The 19,233-nt window shown below is 50.6% G+C and overlaps 1 protein-coding gene across 3 annotated transcripts in view; it reads right to left on the bottom strand.

Annotated features, from left to right (window-relative positions):
- Positions 1 to 19,233, bottom strand: part of LOC141173076 (cell adhesion molecule CEACAM10-like) — a 169,158-nt gene that overhangs the window by 27,697 nt on the left and 122,228 nt on the right. For 2 of the 3 annotated variants that reach the window (XM_073657717.1, XM_073657719.1), the window contains one exon: positions 18,209 to 18,241. The exons of the other annotated variant lie outside the window; for it this stretch is intronic. In XM_073657717.1, the coding sequence (XP_073513818.1) occupies positions 18,209 to 18,241 (33 nt within the window). The remainder of the gene's footprint in view (positions 1 to 18,208; positions 18,242 to 19,233) is intronic. 3 annotated transcript variants of the gene reach the window in all.

Here is a 19,233-nt window from a genome sequence, read left to right as displayed (position 1 = left end):
GCAAGTCTCATGCCAGCAGCTGCGTAATTCCAGCTCCAGTAGCGTCCACTAAAGCTGCTGCAGTTAAAAAGCTTTTATAAGGATCGAGCTCGGCTGTCCACCGCAAGGCATCCTACTGCCAGTCCCAGCCCCTATGCCTTGGGGTGCCTCCTGATGCTCTTCACTGAGTATCCCATGGTCCCGAAGCATTTCCTTTGAAAAAATTAAGTGTCCAAACTACAGGTGGTGTAGCTTGCTTAACAGCCGGGATAATCCGCTGACTAGCAGACACTGCTACTAGGCACAAAGTATTTCCTGGGCTAGATGCAGTTAAAAATTTGTAATTAGATACTCTCGTTGGATGCTGAGAAAGCATTCCATAGAGTCTCCTGGCACGCCATATATGATTCTCTTAAAAAGCTTGGGGTAGGGGTCTAGGGGACCATTTTATAGCCAAAATCACGGCCCTGTATCACAATATGTCACCTAGGCTGAAGATAAATGGAACTGTAGCACCCTGAGGGCTCGGTTGCTACAGAGGTATTGCACCTCACCCAGAGGTGTGATATCTCACTCTCAGGTAAGGATGGAGTGTGGATCAGGACCCGACACCTGCATGCATTACACCACATTGCCGTGGGGCAGGGCGACCAATATGCCCCTGAGATGGGCACGACAGTCCCTGTCCCTGGCTGGAGTGGGGGGAGGGAACACTGAGGAAGGGGAACCCTGTAGTGCAGGAGCAGGGAGGAAGCAGTTCCTGGGTGCATTGAGAAGGGAGTATAAAAGGTGGGCACCATCTTAGTTCAGTGCAGAGAAGTCTGAGCAGAAGTGGCAGGGAGCAGGGGCTCTGCATGAGCTCTGCTCCGGAGGTGGGCCTAGTAACAGAGGCCCAGGCCTGGAAGAGGGAGAAGGAAGGAAGAGGAGCGGAGAAGGCTCCAGGAACGAGGAACGAAGGGATCCCAGGGGTGCGGACGGGCGAGTCGCCACCGCACGCCCGAATCCACCTGCGTGGAGGGGTCAGACCAAAGGGGGAGACCGGTCCCCGAAAGTAGTGGAGGCAGGAAACGACCCTCAGCTAGAAACCGGAGGCTGTGACATTTTATGTGGTGCAGCCCCTCGCTACACCCGCTAGGAGGGCAGCACATAGGGTCAGGGAAACTGGCGCCAAGTTTACCAAGAGGAGGCCCGAGGCAGCCGGACAGAAGGGTTGGTAAGAAAGGCCAGACAAAGGACACACAAAGGGGGTCCTGTGAAGCGCTCCAAAGTTATCTGGGAGTTGTCTGAGCCCCTCACCTGGTGAGCACAGTACGACGTGGGCAGCCGTTACCTGCAGACGTGGTCTGGATAATAAGAACTGTGAGTAAAGGCCCTGGACTGCATCACTAACTCCGTGTTGTTACTGCTGATGCCCTGCACCATCACCCCCATCCTCCGCATACACTGCCCTGAGGCTATACTCCTCCCGTGGGGAGTTATGCTACGCTCTGCTGCACCCACAACACCAGCCTCAGCGGTCTGCCCTGCAGCGGCGATTCACTCTGACCGCAATCCACGGGTGGCGTAGTCGGACATTTAAACATGAAAACCACATAAATAGTTCCGCCACTGGTTTGACCGCCCTGAGCCACGGAACCGGGTCACCGCCACGAAGACTACAACCACCATCATCCACCAAAAAGGGTCCGGCTCCGGGTGTCCCAAGGCCCAGGGGGTGCATCAGAACATTTTCATCACCTTTCACAATCACCAATAGGACAAGGCAGGGATGTCCTCTGTCCCCTCTCTTATACATCCTAGTGACGGAGCACCTGCTCTCATCAATTGGCCATAACCCCAATATTAGGTGGATTGAGGTGGGAGGCACCGAGTACAAGTGCTCTCTATTTGCTGATGATGTCCTAGTATATATCACTCAATCACATATATCCATCCATGCTGTTATGGCTGAAATAGATCACTTTGTTACATGGTCAAATTTTAAAATCAATGCAGCGAAGTCTGAGGCCCTCGATGTCTCCCTCCCCAAATCCATATAGGATTCCATCCAGTCCAACTTTCCCTTTGCCTGGCCCTCACAGGGTATCAAATACTTAGGAATTCCTATTCATAGAGACCTCTCCCATCTATGTTATCTTAATTTTGGGCCTTTTATTGAACAACTCCATACAGACCACGGTTGGCAAGTTAGAACTGTAAGATTCACTACGTGAACCACTGGTGTTTTGTGGAAAAGCACATGTACACTGTGTTACAAATTATTATGCAAAAAGTGTTTAGGAGTGATAAGGGAAGAATTTGTTTGTTTGTCAGTTAAACTCATTGATGGTGATGTGTGTCAGGGCTCTTTATATCACTGTAAGCAATTGCAGACACCTGTGCTAATTAGTTTGGCAGGTGTGTCCAATGAAAGGCAAGACTACTTAAGAAGGCTGTCTCACATTATTAAGCAGCCTACATTTTCTGCCAAAATGGGAAAGAAAAGGATGTGTCGGCTGCTGAGAAGCAACAAATTGTGGAGTGTTTAGGTCAAGGCATGACTACAATCAACATTGTGCGATGATCAGGATGAAGTGTCTTGGCAATCAAGAAGTATGTAGCTGATTCACAGTACACACGTGTGTGTGCTGATAAGGGCAAATTGAGGACTCTTTCCTACAGGCAATTACGTCAGGTTAAAAGAGCAGCGGCAAAAAAGCATTGTCATAGCAGCAGACAAGTTTTTGAAGCTGCTGGTGCCTCCAACGTCCCCCGAACAACAAGATGCAGGGTCCTTCAGAGGTTTGCAGCTGTGCATACGCCATCCTGTCGACCTCCTCTATCCACTTCACACAAGCAGAAACGGCTCCAGTGGGCCAAACATTACATGAAGACTGATTTCAAAACTGTTTTGTTCACGGATGAGTGCCGTGCAGCGCTCGATGGTCCAGATGGATGGAGTGGAGGATGGCTGGTTGATGGACACCCCACGCAAACACGGCTACAGCGCCAACAAGGAGGAGGTGGAGTAATGTTTTGGGCTGGAATCATGGGGAGAGAGATTGTCGGCCCCTTTAGGATCCCTGAAGGCGCTAAAGATGAACTCCATAATGTATGTGGATTTTCTCAAACAGCACTTCCTGCCATGGTTCAAGAAGAAGAACCGTGTATTTCACAGCAAGATCATTTTTTTGCATGATAATGCACCATCTCATGCTGCACATAAAACATCTGCATCTCTGGCTGATATGGGCATAAAAGGGGACAAACTTATGGTGTGACCCCCATGCTCCCCTGACCTCTACCCCATTCAGAACCTCTGGAGCATCATCAAAAGGAGTGTCTTTGATGGCGGGAGGCAGTTCACATCTAAGCAACAGCTCTGGGAGGGTATTCTGTCCTCATGCAAAACAATTGAAGCGGAAACCATCCAAAACCTGACAAATTCAATGGACGAGAGAGTTCAGAAGCTCCTTTCGAACAAGGGGTCCTATGTGAAAATGTAACATCACCTAGAATAAAGTTTTGAGTTGAAAACTGTTTGATTTCAGTTTCTAATAACCTGCTAATGCTTATAATTTCAAAAATGACCATTTTTTTGGTCTTTATTAAAATGAAAAGGTTGATCGAAAAGTTTGGGGGATCTAAGAGTGTGGCAACCCAGTAGTCATGATTACTTCGAATTCTGACAATATGAGGGTCATGTTGCAGGTAGTGCAGCAAGAAGGCACTTATGTATCTTGCGCATCTCGGAGCCCCAAAATTATTTTCCGGGCTAGATGCAGATAAAAATTATTATTAATTTTAAATCTGGTGGAGCTTAGTATAGATGGCCTAATAGAATCAGTGCTGCACACTGCTAAGAAGCCCAAATTATTTTCCAGCCAAGATACAGATAAACATGATTAGTAATTTGAAAGCTTAAAACGGTTGGTAGGGTGATTTTAACCAATCATCAAGCTTTTACTCTCCCCAGGATGACACAGGGGTAGAAAAGTCGTTTCGGATCCATGATTTGTTCATCTTTATGAATGTGAGTCTGTCTACATTATCAGTGGAGAGCCGCGTGCGCTTATCTGTCAGCACACAACCAGCAGCGCTGAACACACGTTCAGACAGAACTCTGGCTGCGGGGCATGACAAGATCTCCAAGGCGTAAGTGGCTAGCTCCGGCCATTTATCCAGATTGGAAGCCCAAAAAGAGCAAGGGTCCAGTGACACAGTCATGGCTTCAATTTTTACTTGGAGATACTCCTGTACCATCGTCTCTAGGCGTTGACTATGTGTCAGACTTCTTGTCTCCTGTGGCCTTGCAAAGGATGGGCTAAAAAAGTGGTGAAATGATTCCGCAAAATTGATGTTACCAGCAGATACTGTGGTTCTGTTACGGTTTGAGTGATGAAGACTCGACGGTCCCACGGTTGGCAAGTTGGAACTGTGAGATTCACTACGTGCACCACTGGTGTTTTGTGGAAAAGCACATGTAAGATTCTGCAACAGTCTCTGCTGATACTCCTGCATGCGTGCATCCCTTTCTATGGCAGGAATAATTTCTGCAAATTTACTTTTGTACCGGGGATCTAACAGTGTGGCAACCCAGTAGTCAGGATTATTTCTAATTCTCACAATTCGAGGGTCATGTTGCAGGTAGTGCAGCAAGAAGGCACTCATGTGTGTTGCGCATCCAGGAGCACCAAGTCCCTGTTGTGTTGGTGGCGAGGTAATGTGGCACCCCAGGGGTCTGGTTTCCACAGTAACAAGCAATGTTATGTCTGAGAGCAGGTGGGAGGTCTCTTGGCCAGGGATCCTGTGCATGCCACACCTCCTGCCCAGTTTTGGGAGGGGAAGACCTTCCCCTATATAAACCCGGGGCTGAAGCAGGGTTAGTCAATCAAGGAGAGTAGAGACAAGAAACAGTCACAGGAAGAAACAGCAGAAGCTCAGTGGGAGCAATACTACTACAAGTCAGGGGCTGGCAGCTGCAGAGCTCGCCCTGACTGAGAAGCTTTCTTACCGGACCCGGCGTCCGAGGCTGTGGGGACTAATCCTTACCCAGCAGCAGAAACCGACCGGCAGGGGATTGCAGGTCCTCTGGCCCAGAAACCCGAAGGCACGGTCACACGCGTGGGACCAGCGCCGCCATCGTGGAGCGGAAGCCATTAGAAGGCCCCGAGTCACCGGCCATACGGGTGAGCACCACACGGTACACTCAGGGACGTGGGCTACTTATATCCGCTTCTAGCAAGGTAGCCAGAAGAGTACAGTCAGTTTGGGAGGCCTACAACTCCGCCTGGCCAGGGGAGATCCCATCTGCTCAAGGACTGACCAGGCCCCGTTCGCTAGCAAGTACTGCGGGAGGGTCTATCGTTGTTACCAGTAAAGACCCCGAATTACACCGCACCGTCTCTGAGTGGTTCCTGCTACCCTCATCTTCCACGTCGGCTGCCCTGAGGCCATACCCCTCCCATTGGGGGTTATACTATCACGCTGCACAATTCTACACCGGCCTCAGCGGTCTGCCCTGCAGCGACAGCTCCATAGCTGCAAATCAACGGGTGGCGTAGTCGACACTCCAATAACATCTATCAAGACTGCCACACACTGAGTTGACTCCCTGGGCACGGACCGGGTCCCCGCCACTCGGAGACTACAACCCTCATCTGATCCGGTTCCGGGTAAGCCCCCGTGCGCGAGACGCTGCGCGACACAGCAGGCCCAGGGGCGCGTCAACTTTGGCGTAGTCGGCAGGATTTCGTGCCCGCAACCACCGGGTACTACGTGCCTGAAAAAGAGACTTTTAAAACTTACCATCCGTGAAGTTTTCCCGCCATCGGTGAAGATTCCCGCCATCCGGCGCCATTTTCAGCCTTCTTCCCGCCATCTGTGAAGATTCCCGCCATCCGGCGCCATCTTCAGCCTTCTTCCCGCCATCCGTGGAGTTTTCCCGCCGTTGGACGCCATCTTGAGGACGCCGCGCGGGAAGAAGAGGGGCGTGGACTCCGAAAGCTCGCGAGAACTGAAGCCCCGCCTCACGTCCGGACGTTGCGTAAGGTCCTGGAAGGAGCCCAGCAGACGCCGACGTCACCGGAGCGCGACGGAAGGTCCTCAACCCTGACGATCTACTGCGGAGCCGCGGCTTACGGAACAGGATCATCGCAAGGTAGGCCACGGTCCACTAGGGGGGAGGAAGATGTCGGATGCGGAGGAGAGCTTCATTGCCTCAACCCCCGCCAGCGCCACTGCTGCTGCAGTTATGCCCTTCACCATGCCCTATATCCCGGGAGCAGCTTGGCTACCCCAGTACTCAGGGGAGTCACATACCCTGCATGACTTTAGAGAAAAGCTGGATAGCCTCTTCCAGGTGTACCCCCTCACAGAAGAGCAAAAAGTGAGCATCCTGGTGGCCCAACTAACCGGGGCAGCCAAAAGGGAAGTAAAATCCTGGCCACCTGGGAGGAAGACTGTCGCAGGGATACTAACCCGGCTGAAGGATACCTTTGATACCCGCACCTCAGCCGAGATTAAGCTTAGATTCTACGGGTGCAAGCAGTGAGCGCATGAGAGTATAAGGGACTATGCACTAAACCTACAAGAGGCCCTGAGGGCCATTAAGCAGACCGACCCTGATGGAGTGGGAAACGAGGACAGGCTGTTGACCGAACAATTTATAGAGGGACTATATTGTAATGCCCACCGAACCCAGTTGCGGGCGATGGCCTTACAGGATCCCCATCTGGGCTTTGCACAGTTCAAGGACAGAGCCATCCGGGTGCTCCGAGAACCGGCACCGGGTGGCGTTGTGACCCACAGGCGCCCAGCTATCACTTACCACCAGGAGGCGGCGCCCTTGTCGGCAGGGCCTGTGGGAGCTGATGCGCAGGCTTTGGACAATGACCCGGCTCCAGACCTACACCATCAGGTCCAAGAGCTAGCTAAGAGCGTTGCTGCGCTAACCCGAACTGTGCAGTCTTTACAGGTTTCCACCCCAGGGAAGATCCAGCTGGCATCCGGACCGGAGGACATCCCGTGGCGTCGACCAAGGAGGACCCCACCGGCCAGAGGAAGACCCAGTGACCGATACAGCGAAGACGGACGACCCATCTGCCGCCGCTGCAATCAACCCGGACATATGGCAAGGTACTGTTCTTTAAACGGGCACAACCTGGGGTAGAGGGCCAACCCCCAGGAAAAAGATCACCAGGCCCATCGAACTGGCGCGACAGATATGTGGGAGGACGTCCAGTCTTGCCTGTGGTACTGGATGGCATTCCCATGAGTGCCCTACTGGACACCGGGTCACAGGTCACCACCATCCTGTACGTGCTCTTTAAGCAGTACTGGAATGACTCGGATATTACCCGCTACCCTGACGACGACTTGAGTATCATCGCCAGCAATGGCCAGCCCGTGCCACAGATCGGATTTAAAGAGGTGACCATCAAAATCGGTAGAGTCGAACTGGCAGCACAGGGACTGATCATTGTAGATATTGACAAACATGAGAGTCACCCAAAAATAACTCTAGGAACTAATGTAATTGAAAATTGTCTTGCAGAGGTGATTTTTCTTTTACAGCAGGTTGCCAAGAACGCCAGCTCCGGCGAGCAGCGGGTGCTCCAGAAAGAGATCCGGGCACTGATGCGACGGCAACAGGTGGAACTCTCCGGCGGTGAGATTGGTAGCGTAAGAATGTGTGACCCTTTTCCTATTGCCATGCCCCCAAAAAGTGAAATGATGATTTGGTGCCGGGCAGCTATTGGTCTGAGAGGTAGAGATTACCAGGCAATGGTAGAACCAGTTTACTCAGACAGTAGGCCCACCATCTTGACAGCACGGGGGGTGGTTAATGTACGCCATGGGAGGGTGCCCGTTCGCATAATCAATATCGGGAAGAGGGAAGTGTACCTGCCCCGGTATGCCACGCTAGCCAAATTATATACCATTAACCAAAATGCTATACAATCTGTGGAACCCTTGCCTCCATCTCACCCGGAGGAAGGTAACGGCTCTAAGAAAACAATGGAGGACTGGTGTCAGCAACTACATTTGGGTACTGACTCCACTCCCTCACATCAGAAACAGGGAGTCTATCGGGTGGTTCAAGAGTACGAGAGAGTGTTTAGTAAACACCCGTTAGACTTCGGGCGAGTCAAGGGGGTAGAACACCACATCCCCACGGGAGACCATCCTCCCATAAAAGAGAGGTATCGACCCGTACCCCCTGCACACTACCAACACGCCAAGGGGATGCTTAGAGACATGAAGGAGGCTGGGGTGATCAGGGATAGCTGTAGCCCCTGGGCAGCTCCACTAGTCTTAGTCAGAAAAAAAGACAACACCATGAGGATGTGTGTAGATTACCGGAAAATCAACCGTATCACACACAAGGATGCGTACCCCTTACCAAGGATAGAGGAGTCATTGGCTGCTTTAAGATCTGCTAACTTCTTCTCTACCTTGGATCTCACTAGCGGGTACTGGCAGGTTCCTGTAGCAGAGGCGGACCGGGAGAAGACCGCATTCACCACCCCGATGGGACTTAGCGAGTTCACCTGCATGCCGTTCGGACTCTGCAACGCACCAGGAACCTTCCAACGACTAATGGAGTGTTGTCTGGGCCACAGAAACTTCGAGACGGTCCTGTTGTACCTGGACGATGTCATCGTATATTCCAAGACGTATGAGGACCACCTGAAACACCTGGCGGAAGTGTTAGAAGCTCTGGCGAGTTACGGCCTAAAGGTGAAACCCTCCAAGTGTCACCTCCTGAAACCAAAGGTGCAGTACCTGGGACACGTGGTGAGCGCTGACGGAGTGGCTCCCGACCCTGATAAGATCACCGCAATTAAGGAATGGCCAAGCCCCTCCAGCGTAAAAGAAGTGCGGCAGTTCCTCGGGTTGGTAGGCTACTACCGAAGGTTTATTCCCGGTTTCACCAAAAAGGCAGCACCTATGCAGGACCTCCTGATAGGCCAGTCCCGGAAGGCCAAGAACCAGAAGCCGCCCTTCAAATGGGAGGAGCTGGAAGAAGAGTCCTTCCGCCAGCTGAAGATGGCCCTCACGGGGGACGAAATCCTGGCGTACCCGGATTATAGCCAGCCCTTTATCCTCTACACCGACGCCAGTAACATCGGGCTAGGAGCCGTACTGTCCCAGATCCAGCAGGGGAAGGAACGAGTAATTGCCTACGCCAGCCGAAAGCTGCGACCCACCGAAAGGAACCCCGAGAATTACAGCTCATTTAAGCTAGAGTTCCTGGCCGTAGTATGGGCAGTCACCAAGCGCTTTAAGCATTACCTCGCTTCTTCCCGGTTCACCGTGTACACGGATAACAACCCGTTGACACACCTGGACACGGCAAGACTCGGTGCCCTGGAGCAGAGGTGGATGGCCCGTCTGTCCAACTACGAGTTCACAATCAAATACCGGGCCGGACGCTCCAATACAAAAGCGGACGCCCTGTCCAGGATGCCCAACCTGCCGGACGAAGGAGAAGATCCGGAGGGACTGGAAGAAGTTGAACTCCCTGCGTTCCACCGTCATGGGACTATCCAGTACTCCCACCGGGTAAGGAGTAAGCAGGCTGCTACGTTGAACCCCTTACCTCACTACAACTGGGCGGAAACGCAAGACAGCGACCCTGCCGTCCGACTGGTGAAGGAGATGCTGACTCGCCCGGAGGCTTGCCTTGAACCAGACACTCCGGAGGAAGCCAAACAACTATGGGCAGAGAGGAGTCGACTGTTCCTTTACAAGGGGAAGTTGTGCCGCAGAATGGTTAACTCCCGGACGCATGAACTACTCTGGCAAGTAGTGGTGCCACGAAGAGACGCAGCCATGGTGATGGAGGCATACCACGACGGAGCTGGACACTTCGGGTGGAAGAAGCTGGAGTTCCTGCTGCGCGAGCGATTCCACTGGGTAGGCATGAGGGGAACCATTGAGAAGTGGTGCAGAGACTGTGGCCCGTGCAACCTAAGAAGGAAGGACCGTGCTAGCCAGAAGACTCCCCTGCAGTCCATCGTCACCCGGCAGCCGTTGGAACTGGTAGCCTTGGATCATGTAAAACTGACCCCAAGCAGAAGTGGCTACGTCTACGCACTAACCATCGTGGATCACTACTCCCGGTTCTTGGTTGTCGTCCCCGTCAAGGACTTAACAGCTCGAACAGCAGCGAGAGCCTTCCAGCAGCATTTCTGCCGTCCACACGGGTACCCGGACCAAGTGTTGACAGACCAGGGACCTGCCTTTGAAGCGGAGGTCTTCCAAGAATTCTGCACTCTGTATGGCTGCCGGAAGATAAGGACGACACCCTATCATCCGCAAACTAATGGACTTTGTGAGAAAATGAACCAGGTGGTAATGGATCTTCTGAAAACGTTGCCCCTGGAAGAACGCAGTCTGTGGCCTGAGAAGCTGCCCGATCTGGTGGACCTATACAACCACATCCCGGTAGGTTCCACCAACTGTACCCCGGCTTACCAAATGAGGGCAAGACCTGGTAAGTTACCTGTTGACCTGGAAATGGGAGTCCTGACACCCGAGGACACTTCACCAGAAGCAGACTGGGACACAGAGAGGCAGCAGCAGTACCGGAGAGTACAGGAGAGCGTGGAGCGAAGTCTCTGTCAGGCTAGGGAAAGACAAGAGAAAACTTACAACCAGTATGCTCCCGCTGTTCCCCTGGCACCCGGAGAGCAGGTCTTGAAGAGGAAGAGACGGCTCCACAAGTTGGACGACCAGTGGGAGAAGGACCCGTACACCGTACTGCCCTCAAGCCACGAGAACCCGAAGGTTTGTATCATCAGTAAAGACGGAGGGGAAACTACAGCCATTGTATCCCGGGACCACCTGAAGAAGTGTCCCGAACAACTGAGGAACCCTGAAGAGGAACAAGAAGACCATCGACCCGTAGAGGAAAGGGAAGATATGGTTAGTACTGTGCTCGGGGACTTCCCTCGGTCTTGGACTCAAGTCAATGGTGCAGTTGTGGTACCCGTACTCACCTTCCTCCAACCAGCATCCCAAGCACCTACGGAGCAACAGGTAGAGCTGGAAGAACAGCCGGTCCAGGAGGCAGAAGACCCCACACCCGCAGACCAGGAGGATCAACCCTCTGCTTGCAGTGAGCCTGCCATATCCCTAGTGAGCCAAAGAGCCGGTAGACAGCTGCCCAGTTTACCCTTGACAGCTCCTACACCCTGTAGTTCAGGGCTAGACAGTCAGCTCCGTAGGTCCACTAGGGCCACTAGAGGCCAGTTACCCGCACGCTGGAGGATTTAAAGTGTATAAATTGTTTTATTTATGTTTACCTGTGTATTGTTGCTTGTGTATAATTTTGTGTTTCTAGTTATTTTTAGGAATCCTTGGTGGATCTACCGGGATTCCTTGTACAATTAGTTGGAGCGTAACCCAGGATGGACTAGAGACTGTTAAGGACTCGGGGTAGGACAGACCCCTACCTGGTTACGTCTCCCTGTTTTGGTGAAATGGACACCTTTGTTTCTTCAAAAACTGCACCCGGTTACGGACATGCCGTGACCACCTTTATGTGTTTCTTTATTGTATTGTTATTGTTATATCTTGTTATGTTTTTCTAAAATATGTTTAGTCCCGGAGTACTAAATTTCACTAGGGGGGAATGTGGCACCCCAGGGGTCTGGTTTCCACAGTAACAAGCAATGTTATGTCTGAGAGCAGGTGGGAGGTCTCTTGGCCAGGGATCCTGTGCATGCCACACCTCCTGCCCAGTCTTGGGAGGGGAAGACCTTCCCCTATATAAACCCGGGGCTGAAGCAGGGTTAGTCAATCAAGGAGAGTAGAGACAAGAAACAGTCACAGGAAGAAACAGCAGAAGCTCAGTGGGAGCAATACTACTACAAGTCAGGGGCTGGCAGCTGCAGAGCTCGCCCTGACTGAGAAGCTTTCTTACCGGACCCGGCGTCCGAGGCTGTGGGGACTAATCCTTACCCAGCAGCAGAAACCGACCGGCAGGGGATTGCAGGTCCTCTGGCCCAGAAACCCGAAGGCACGGTCACACGCGTGGGACCAGCGCCGCCATCGTGGAGCGGAAGCCATTAGAAGGCCCCGAGTCACCGGCCATACGGGTGAGCACCACACGGTACACTCAGGGACGTGGGCTACTTATATCCACTTCTAGCAAGGTAGCCAGAAGAGTACAGTCAGTTTGGAAGGCCTACAACTCCGCCTGGCCAGGGGAGATCCCATCTGCTCAAGGACTGACCAGGCCCCGTTCGCTAGCAAGTACTCCGGGAGGGTCTATCGTTGTTACCAGTAAAGACCCTGAATTACACCGCACCGTCTCTGAGTGGTTCCTGCTACCCTTATCTTCCACGTCGGCTGCCCTGAGGCCATACCCCTCCCGTTGGGGGTTATACTATCACGCTGCACAATTCTACACCGGCCTCAGCGGTCTGCCCTGCAGCGACAGCTCCATAGCTGCAAATCAACGGGTGGCGTAGTCGACACTCCAATAACATCTATCAAGACTGCCACACACTGAGTTGACTCCCTGGGCACGGACCGGGTCCCCGCCACTCGGAGACTACAACCCTCATCTGATCCGGTTCCGGTTAAGCCCCCGTGCGCGAGACGCTGCGCGACACAGCAGGCCCAGGGGCGCGTCAGTAACAATCATGCTTCCTTCCTCTGTCCTCTCCCCCCAACCTCGCACAACAGAAATGTGATCAAGGTCTCCCTCATCTGATGAGTCTTCCATCAGTTCGTCCTCCACTTCTTCCTGGGCTCCTGCACCTTCCTCACTAGTTTGGCTGCTACCATGCGCCCTGGTAAAACCATCTCCCCCACCCTCACATGCCTGCCGCCTTGGTGCTGCCGACCGTCTGGACCTTGCAGATGTTAGCCCTTCCGCATACAACTCCTCCTCCTCTACTTCCTCCACCTCCTCTTGTTCCACCACCTGACTCCGAATTCTGTTTAACATGTGCTCCAGCATGTAAATCACCGGAATAGTCATGCTGATAATGGCATCGTCAGCACTAAACATCTTCGTCGCCATTTCAAAACTGTGCAGAAGGGTGCATAGGTCCCTGATCTGAGACCACTCCTCCAGCGTGATTTGGCCCACCTCTGGATCTCGTTGGCCCAGGCTATACGTCAGAACGTATTGCACCAGGGCTTGTCGGTGCTGCCACAGTCGCTGCAACATGTGCAGAGTTGAATTCCACTGGGTAGGCACATCGCATGTTAGCGGGTGAAGTGGCAGGCCCAATGACATCTGTAGAGATGTAAGTCGCTGAGCTGCGGGATGCGAACGGCGGAAGTGAGCACACAGCGACCGTGCCCTCTGCAGAAGGCCATCTAGTCTGGGATAGTGGGCTAAAAATTGCTGGACAACCAGGTTCAACACGTGAGCCATACAAGGCACGTGTGTGACATTGCCCCGGCGAAGGGCCGCACCCAGGTTTGCAGCATTGTCGCACACGGCCTTCCCTGGTTTCAGGTCCAGTGGAGACAACCATTCATGAAATTGGTTCTCCAGAGCTGACCACAACTCCTCAGCTGTGTGACTCACATTTCCCAGACATTTCAAAGTAAAAACCGCCTGATGACGTTGAGCCCTACTGCCAGCATAGTAAGGAGGTGTGCAGGTTCCCTTCTGCGCAGTTAGAAAGCTTGTGGCATGACCAGACAGGCTTTGGGTGCAGGTGGAAGACCGAGAGGAGGTTGAGGAGGCAGAAGCAGTGGAGGAACTTTGACATAAAGAGGATTGACGCACAACTCGTGGGGACGGCAAGACTTGGACAGCAGCCCCTTGTCCTGCTGTCACCATAGTTACCCAGTGCCCAGTCAGCGACATGTAACGCCCCTGTCCATGCCTACTCGTCCAAATGTCTGTGGTGAAATGCACCCTGTCACACACAGAGTTTCTCAAAGAAGCGGTGATGTTGTGTGCCACATGCTGGTGGAGCGCAGGCACACCTTTCTTTGAGAAGTAGTGCCGACTGGGCATCTGGTACTGGGGCACTGCGACGGACATAAAGTCTCGAAAATCCTCTGTGTCCACCAGGCGGAAAGGCAGCATTTCTGTAGCCAAGAGCTTGCAGATGGTGAAATTCAACCTCTTAGCTTTCTCATGGCTAGGAGGAAATGGTCTTTTACTTGTCCACATCTGAGGGACCGAGGGCTGGCTATTGTGCTTAGACGGGGTTGATAAGGGTGTCCCCGGCAAACTGCCGGTCTGTGAGGAAGATGCAGGCGGACATGTTAGGTTGCCTTCATCCAAAGGTGGTGCTATCGATGTCGGACAGCGCTCAACACCAGCTGGTGTTACCACCTCCAAAGAAAATGATGACCTGCCAATCACGCTGGCTGTTGCGGGTAAAGAGGTGGCAGGTCTGCGCCCCAAAACAGGTGTGACTGCTGTCCCCCCAGTCACAGAGGATGAAGAGGCCGCGGATGCACAAGATATGGCAGACGGTGGTTGGCCCGGCCGGCTAGGCCGCATTGTAGCACACTGAGCTTCCCACTGTAACTTATGCTTCATGTCCATGTGCCGGTTCATGCATGAAGTACTCAAACTATGTATTTTTTGGCCTCTACTTAGCTTTTGCTGACAAATGTTACAGATAACACGAGTTGGGTCATCTTTATCGATCTGAAAAAATGCCCAGGCTATGCAAGGCTTAGCACCCATGCGACCTGAAGAGCCACCAAGATGCAGTTGTTGACGTGCTTCTAGTACTACGTCTCTGTCCAGGAAGGCGCAACCTGACCTCGTCGTCACTAGCATCTTCCTCCACCTCCTCTGCTGACCTCATCTCTTGGCTGACTGTGGGTTGACAGTAAGTGGGATCTCCAACCTCATCATCATCACCCTGTGCGTTATCACACCCGTCGTCCTCAGAGCCAACCTGTTCCTGCCCTGACAAAAAACTAAAGTTGTCGCTCCAATCAGGTATTTGAGTCTCATCATTGTCTTCCTCATTGTCTCCACCAACAGGAGTTACAGTTTGGGAATGAGGGTCTACATTATGGTCAGAACCTTCTGCGTCTGGTCCTGGATCCGACTCATAAAGATTCTGGGCATCAGTGCAGATCATTTCCTCGTCTGGATTCACAGAAGCGCTGGAGTCGACCTCTGATTCCCAGGCTATAGTATGAGTAAACAGCTCTGCAGACTCAACCATCTGTTCTACCTCATACTCAGACGGGCAGCTGGAGATTTGGGAGCTGTGAGGAAGCAAGTGCGATTGGGGTGACACCTTTGAGGACTGCAGTATTTGTGATGTTGAAGTTGATGTGGAGAGCCCACTTAAAGGAGCACTTGATATCCGTTGAAGCACCTGCTGTTTTTGTGCCTCATCTGGAATTTGTAGCGATTGGCGTGGCCGTAAGAAAGGGATCTTATCACATTGTCAGCTAAAAGTAGACATTTTAGTTTGGCTGGAAGATGGTCTTTGTTCTGCAGATGTTACTGTTGCTTTAACACCTACCCCACGGACACAACCTTTTTTCCCCTTCCCAACACGCCTATTCCCCTTTCCACCAGCAGCAGGCCTTTTTCCACTCATTTTGGTGATTAACTAATTCACAATTCTGGAGTTGTTTGCTCAAAAAAACAATGGATGGGAACCGAGCAGAGCTGAGTGGCCAAACTGTGGTATTAGGCCAAAACTATTGGCTGGGTTAGATGCAGAAAAAAATTATATTCAATTTGCAACCTGATGGAGGTCAGTATAGATGGACTAATAGAACAAGTCCCACACACAGCTAGAAGCCCAATATTTTTTCAGGGCTAGATGCAGAAAAAAATTATATTCAATTTGCAACCTGATGGAGGTCAGTATAGATGGAGTAATAGAACAAGTCCCACACACAGCTAGAAGCCCAAATATTTTTTCAGAGGTAGATGCAGATAAAAATTATTTTTAATTTGCAACCTGATGGAGGTCAGTATAGATGGACTAATAGAGAAAGTCCCACACACTGCTAGAAGGCCAAATATTTTTTCAGAGCTAGATGCAGAAAAAAATTATATTCAGTTTGCAACCTGATGGAGGTCTGTATAGATGGATTAATAGAACAAGTCCCACACACAGCTAGAAGCCCAATATTTTTTCAGAGGTAGATGCAGAAAAAAATATATTCAGTTTGCAACCTGATGGAGGTCAGTATAGATGGACTAATACAACAAATCCCACACACAGCTAGAAGCCCAATATTTTTTCAGAGCTAGATGCAGAAAAAAATTATATTCAATTTGCAACCTGATGGAGGTCAGTATAGATGGAGTAATACAACAAGTCCCACACACAGCTAGAAGCCCAAATATTTTTTCAGAGGTAGATGCAGATAAAAATTATTTTTAATTTGCAACCTGATGGAGGTCAGTATAGATGGACTAATAGAGAAAGTCCCACACACTGCTAGAAGGCCAAATATTTTTTCAGAGCTAGATGCAGAAAAAAATTATATTCAGTTTGCAACCTGATGGAGGTCTGTATAGATGGATTAATAGAACAAGTCCCACACACAGCTAGAAGCCCAATATTTTTTCAGAGGTAGATGCAGAAAAAAATATATTCAGTTTGCAACCTGATGGAGGTCAGTATAGATGGACTAATACAACAAGTCCCACACACAGCTAGAAGTCCAATATTTTTTCAGAGCTAGATGCAGAAAAAAATTATATTCAATTTGCAACCTGATGGAGGTCAGTATAGATGGAGTAATAGAACAAGTCCCACACACAGCTAGAAGCCCAAATATCTTTTCAGAGGTAGATGCAGAAAAAAATTATATTCAGTTTGCAACCTGATGGAGGTCTGTATAGATGGATTAATAGAACAAGTCCCACTCACAGCTACAAGCCCAATATTTTTTCAGAGGTGGATGCAGAAAAAAATATATTCAGTTTGCAACCTGATGGAGGTTAGTATAGATGGACTAATAGAGAAAGTCCCACACACTGCTAGAAGGCCAAATATTTTTTCAGAGCTAGATGCAGAAAAAAATTATATTCAATTTGCAACCTGATGGAGGTCAGTATAGATGGACTAATAGAATGATGCTATGCCCAAAAGATTTTACTTCACTAGGTGCAGTAAAAAAATTGGTATTCTATACACAGGTGGTATATCTTGCAACACAGATAGGCTACTCCACTGACTAACACACTCTGCAATAGGCCAAAAAGGATTAGCTTTGCTAGATTCAGCCAAATGCTGTGAAAAAAACTTGCACAGCACTGGCACAGACCTGCCTGGCAAAAACTGATAGGAACTGATGTAACCTAGTCCTGAAAAGGACTCTAATTACAATTAGTCTTTACTCCCACAACCTATCTATTTAAGAGCACAGACCTGCCTGATAAAAGTCATAGGAAATGCTGTAACCTAGTCCTTAAAAGGACTGCAATCACAACTATTCCCTACTCCCAAGCTATCTGTAGATTTGTGCGAAAATTGGCTTGAAATTAACAAGGTATAGCGCACACAGCAACAGCGGTGCCGTCTAACACGCAGCTGCAGCAGTGAGAAAATGGTGGCGACGGGGAAAATGGCTTAGTCTTATAGGGCAAGGACATGTGACATACACTGCCAATGACACATGCCCTTGCTTGTGTGAAAAAAAGCACTTCGCTCCGTGTGTGCGCTGCTGATAGGCTGACAGATTGCACCTCCCCACTGTAAATGCGGGAAAGAGAAAAAAAAATGGAGATGTTCATTGTTCCTGCAGAGATCCATCCCCTGCCCCTCCCCCCACCCCGCTGTACACTCAAACTGCGTATTAACATTAATTTTCATCATTACTGAGAAAAAATCCAGTTATGATTTTGGTGCACGAACAGTTATCGAACATAACCTCGAACAGCCGAATTTTTCTCAAATCGTTCGTGTTCGCCGAACGGCTCGAACACTGCCCAAAACAGCTCGAATTTGAGATTGGCGAACAGTTCGAGTAGAACAACGCTCATCTCTAGTCACTGGGTCCACAAACCTAATAGGACAAATAATCTGTAGCTGTCCAAAATGGATAATCATTACCAACAGCACACCATGTGGTCAGGCACAGTATTGCAGTACAGATTTTAAGGGATTTTCCTCCATCAGTTTGACGCAATGACAATTTCATAAAGTTATGTATTTTCTGGTCCGACGACCATACTTCTATGATATATACTCTCAATGCTTTAGAATGTTGACATTGAGAAAAAATATCTGAATCTTGACCCAACAAAACTGGAGAACAAAGTTTCTCTACTCACCGTGTATGAAGATTCTTCATTTGGTTGTGCTGTCTGTAAAAGTTAAGTGGACATAGATGTGAGAGAAGAAACCACAAGTAATCCTCACCTGTCTCACATGACATTAGTGTGTGTATTCTTATGAGAAATGTTTATTGAAGTTTTTTGTGTGTCTTATTCCATCCTGTTGGATTGTACATTGGTTTCACAATCCAGAGAGTTCATGTAAGAGCTGAGGAACCATTTTATTCAGTAGTGTTATCTTCTCCTGTTTACTTGTTATAATGCCAGGATTGAGGCACTTGGATGCCATTATACCGGAGGGTGGAGGAGTTGGTGACCTCATGGTGAATGTATTGGCACTGACTGTGCTAAAAAGCTTGTGTATGGTTTTTAAGGTGTATCTGTGACACCCCAGGGGTCTGGTTGCCACAGTAATAGAGATATTATGTCTGAGAGCAAGTGGGAGGTTTCTCTGGTCAGGAGCCCTAAGCATGCAACACTGCCCGCCCAGACCTGGGAGGGGAGGAATCTTCCCTTATAAACTGGGTCTGGGGCGGGATTAGGTTAGACAGAGCCTGCAGAACAAGCAGAGCAGTCAGAGCCTGGAAAGGGAAAGTGACAACAGGAGCTCTGTAGGAGCAGGAGCGAGTGCCAGTGGCTGTAAGCTAGAGAGCTCGCCTTGGCTGAAGACACTAATACCGGACACGGAGTCCGAGGCTGTGGGGACATCCAGGTCCAGCAGCAGAATCCAACCGGCAGGGGATTCCATGTCCTCTGGCCTTAGAAACCCGAAGGCACGGTCACAAGCAAGGGACCAGCACCGCCATCGTGAAGCGAAGGCTGACGGAAGGCCCCAAGTCACCGGCCATACGGGTGAGCACCACACGGTATACTCAGGGATGTGGGCAACTTCTACCCGCATAGAGCAAGGTAGCCAGGAAAGAGTGCAGATAGTCGGGGAGGCCTAGAACTCCACCTGGCCAGGGGAGATCCTGCTTGCTCACAGACTGACCAGGCCCCTGCTGCTAACCAGTACTCCCGGG

Source organism: Phyllobates terribilis, unplaced genomic scaffold, assembly GCF_046119375.1.
Source record: "Phyllobates terribilis strain yellow unplaced genomic scaffold, ASM4611937v1 Scaffold_12__6_contigs__length_324123572, whole genome shotgun sequence".
In the NCBI taxonomy this organism is placed as follows: domain Eukaryota; kingdom Metazoa; phylum Chordata; class Amphibia; order Anura; family Dendrobatidae; genus Phyllobates; species Phyllobates terribilis.
The sequence above is the reverse complement of the archived record's forward strand: the minus strand, read 5'-3'. Positions and strand labels throughout refer to the sequence as shown.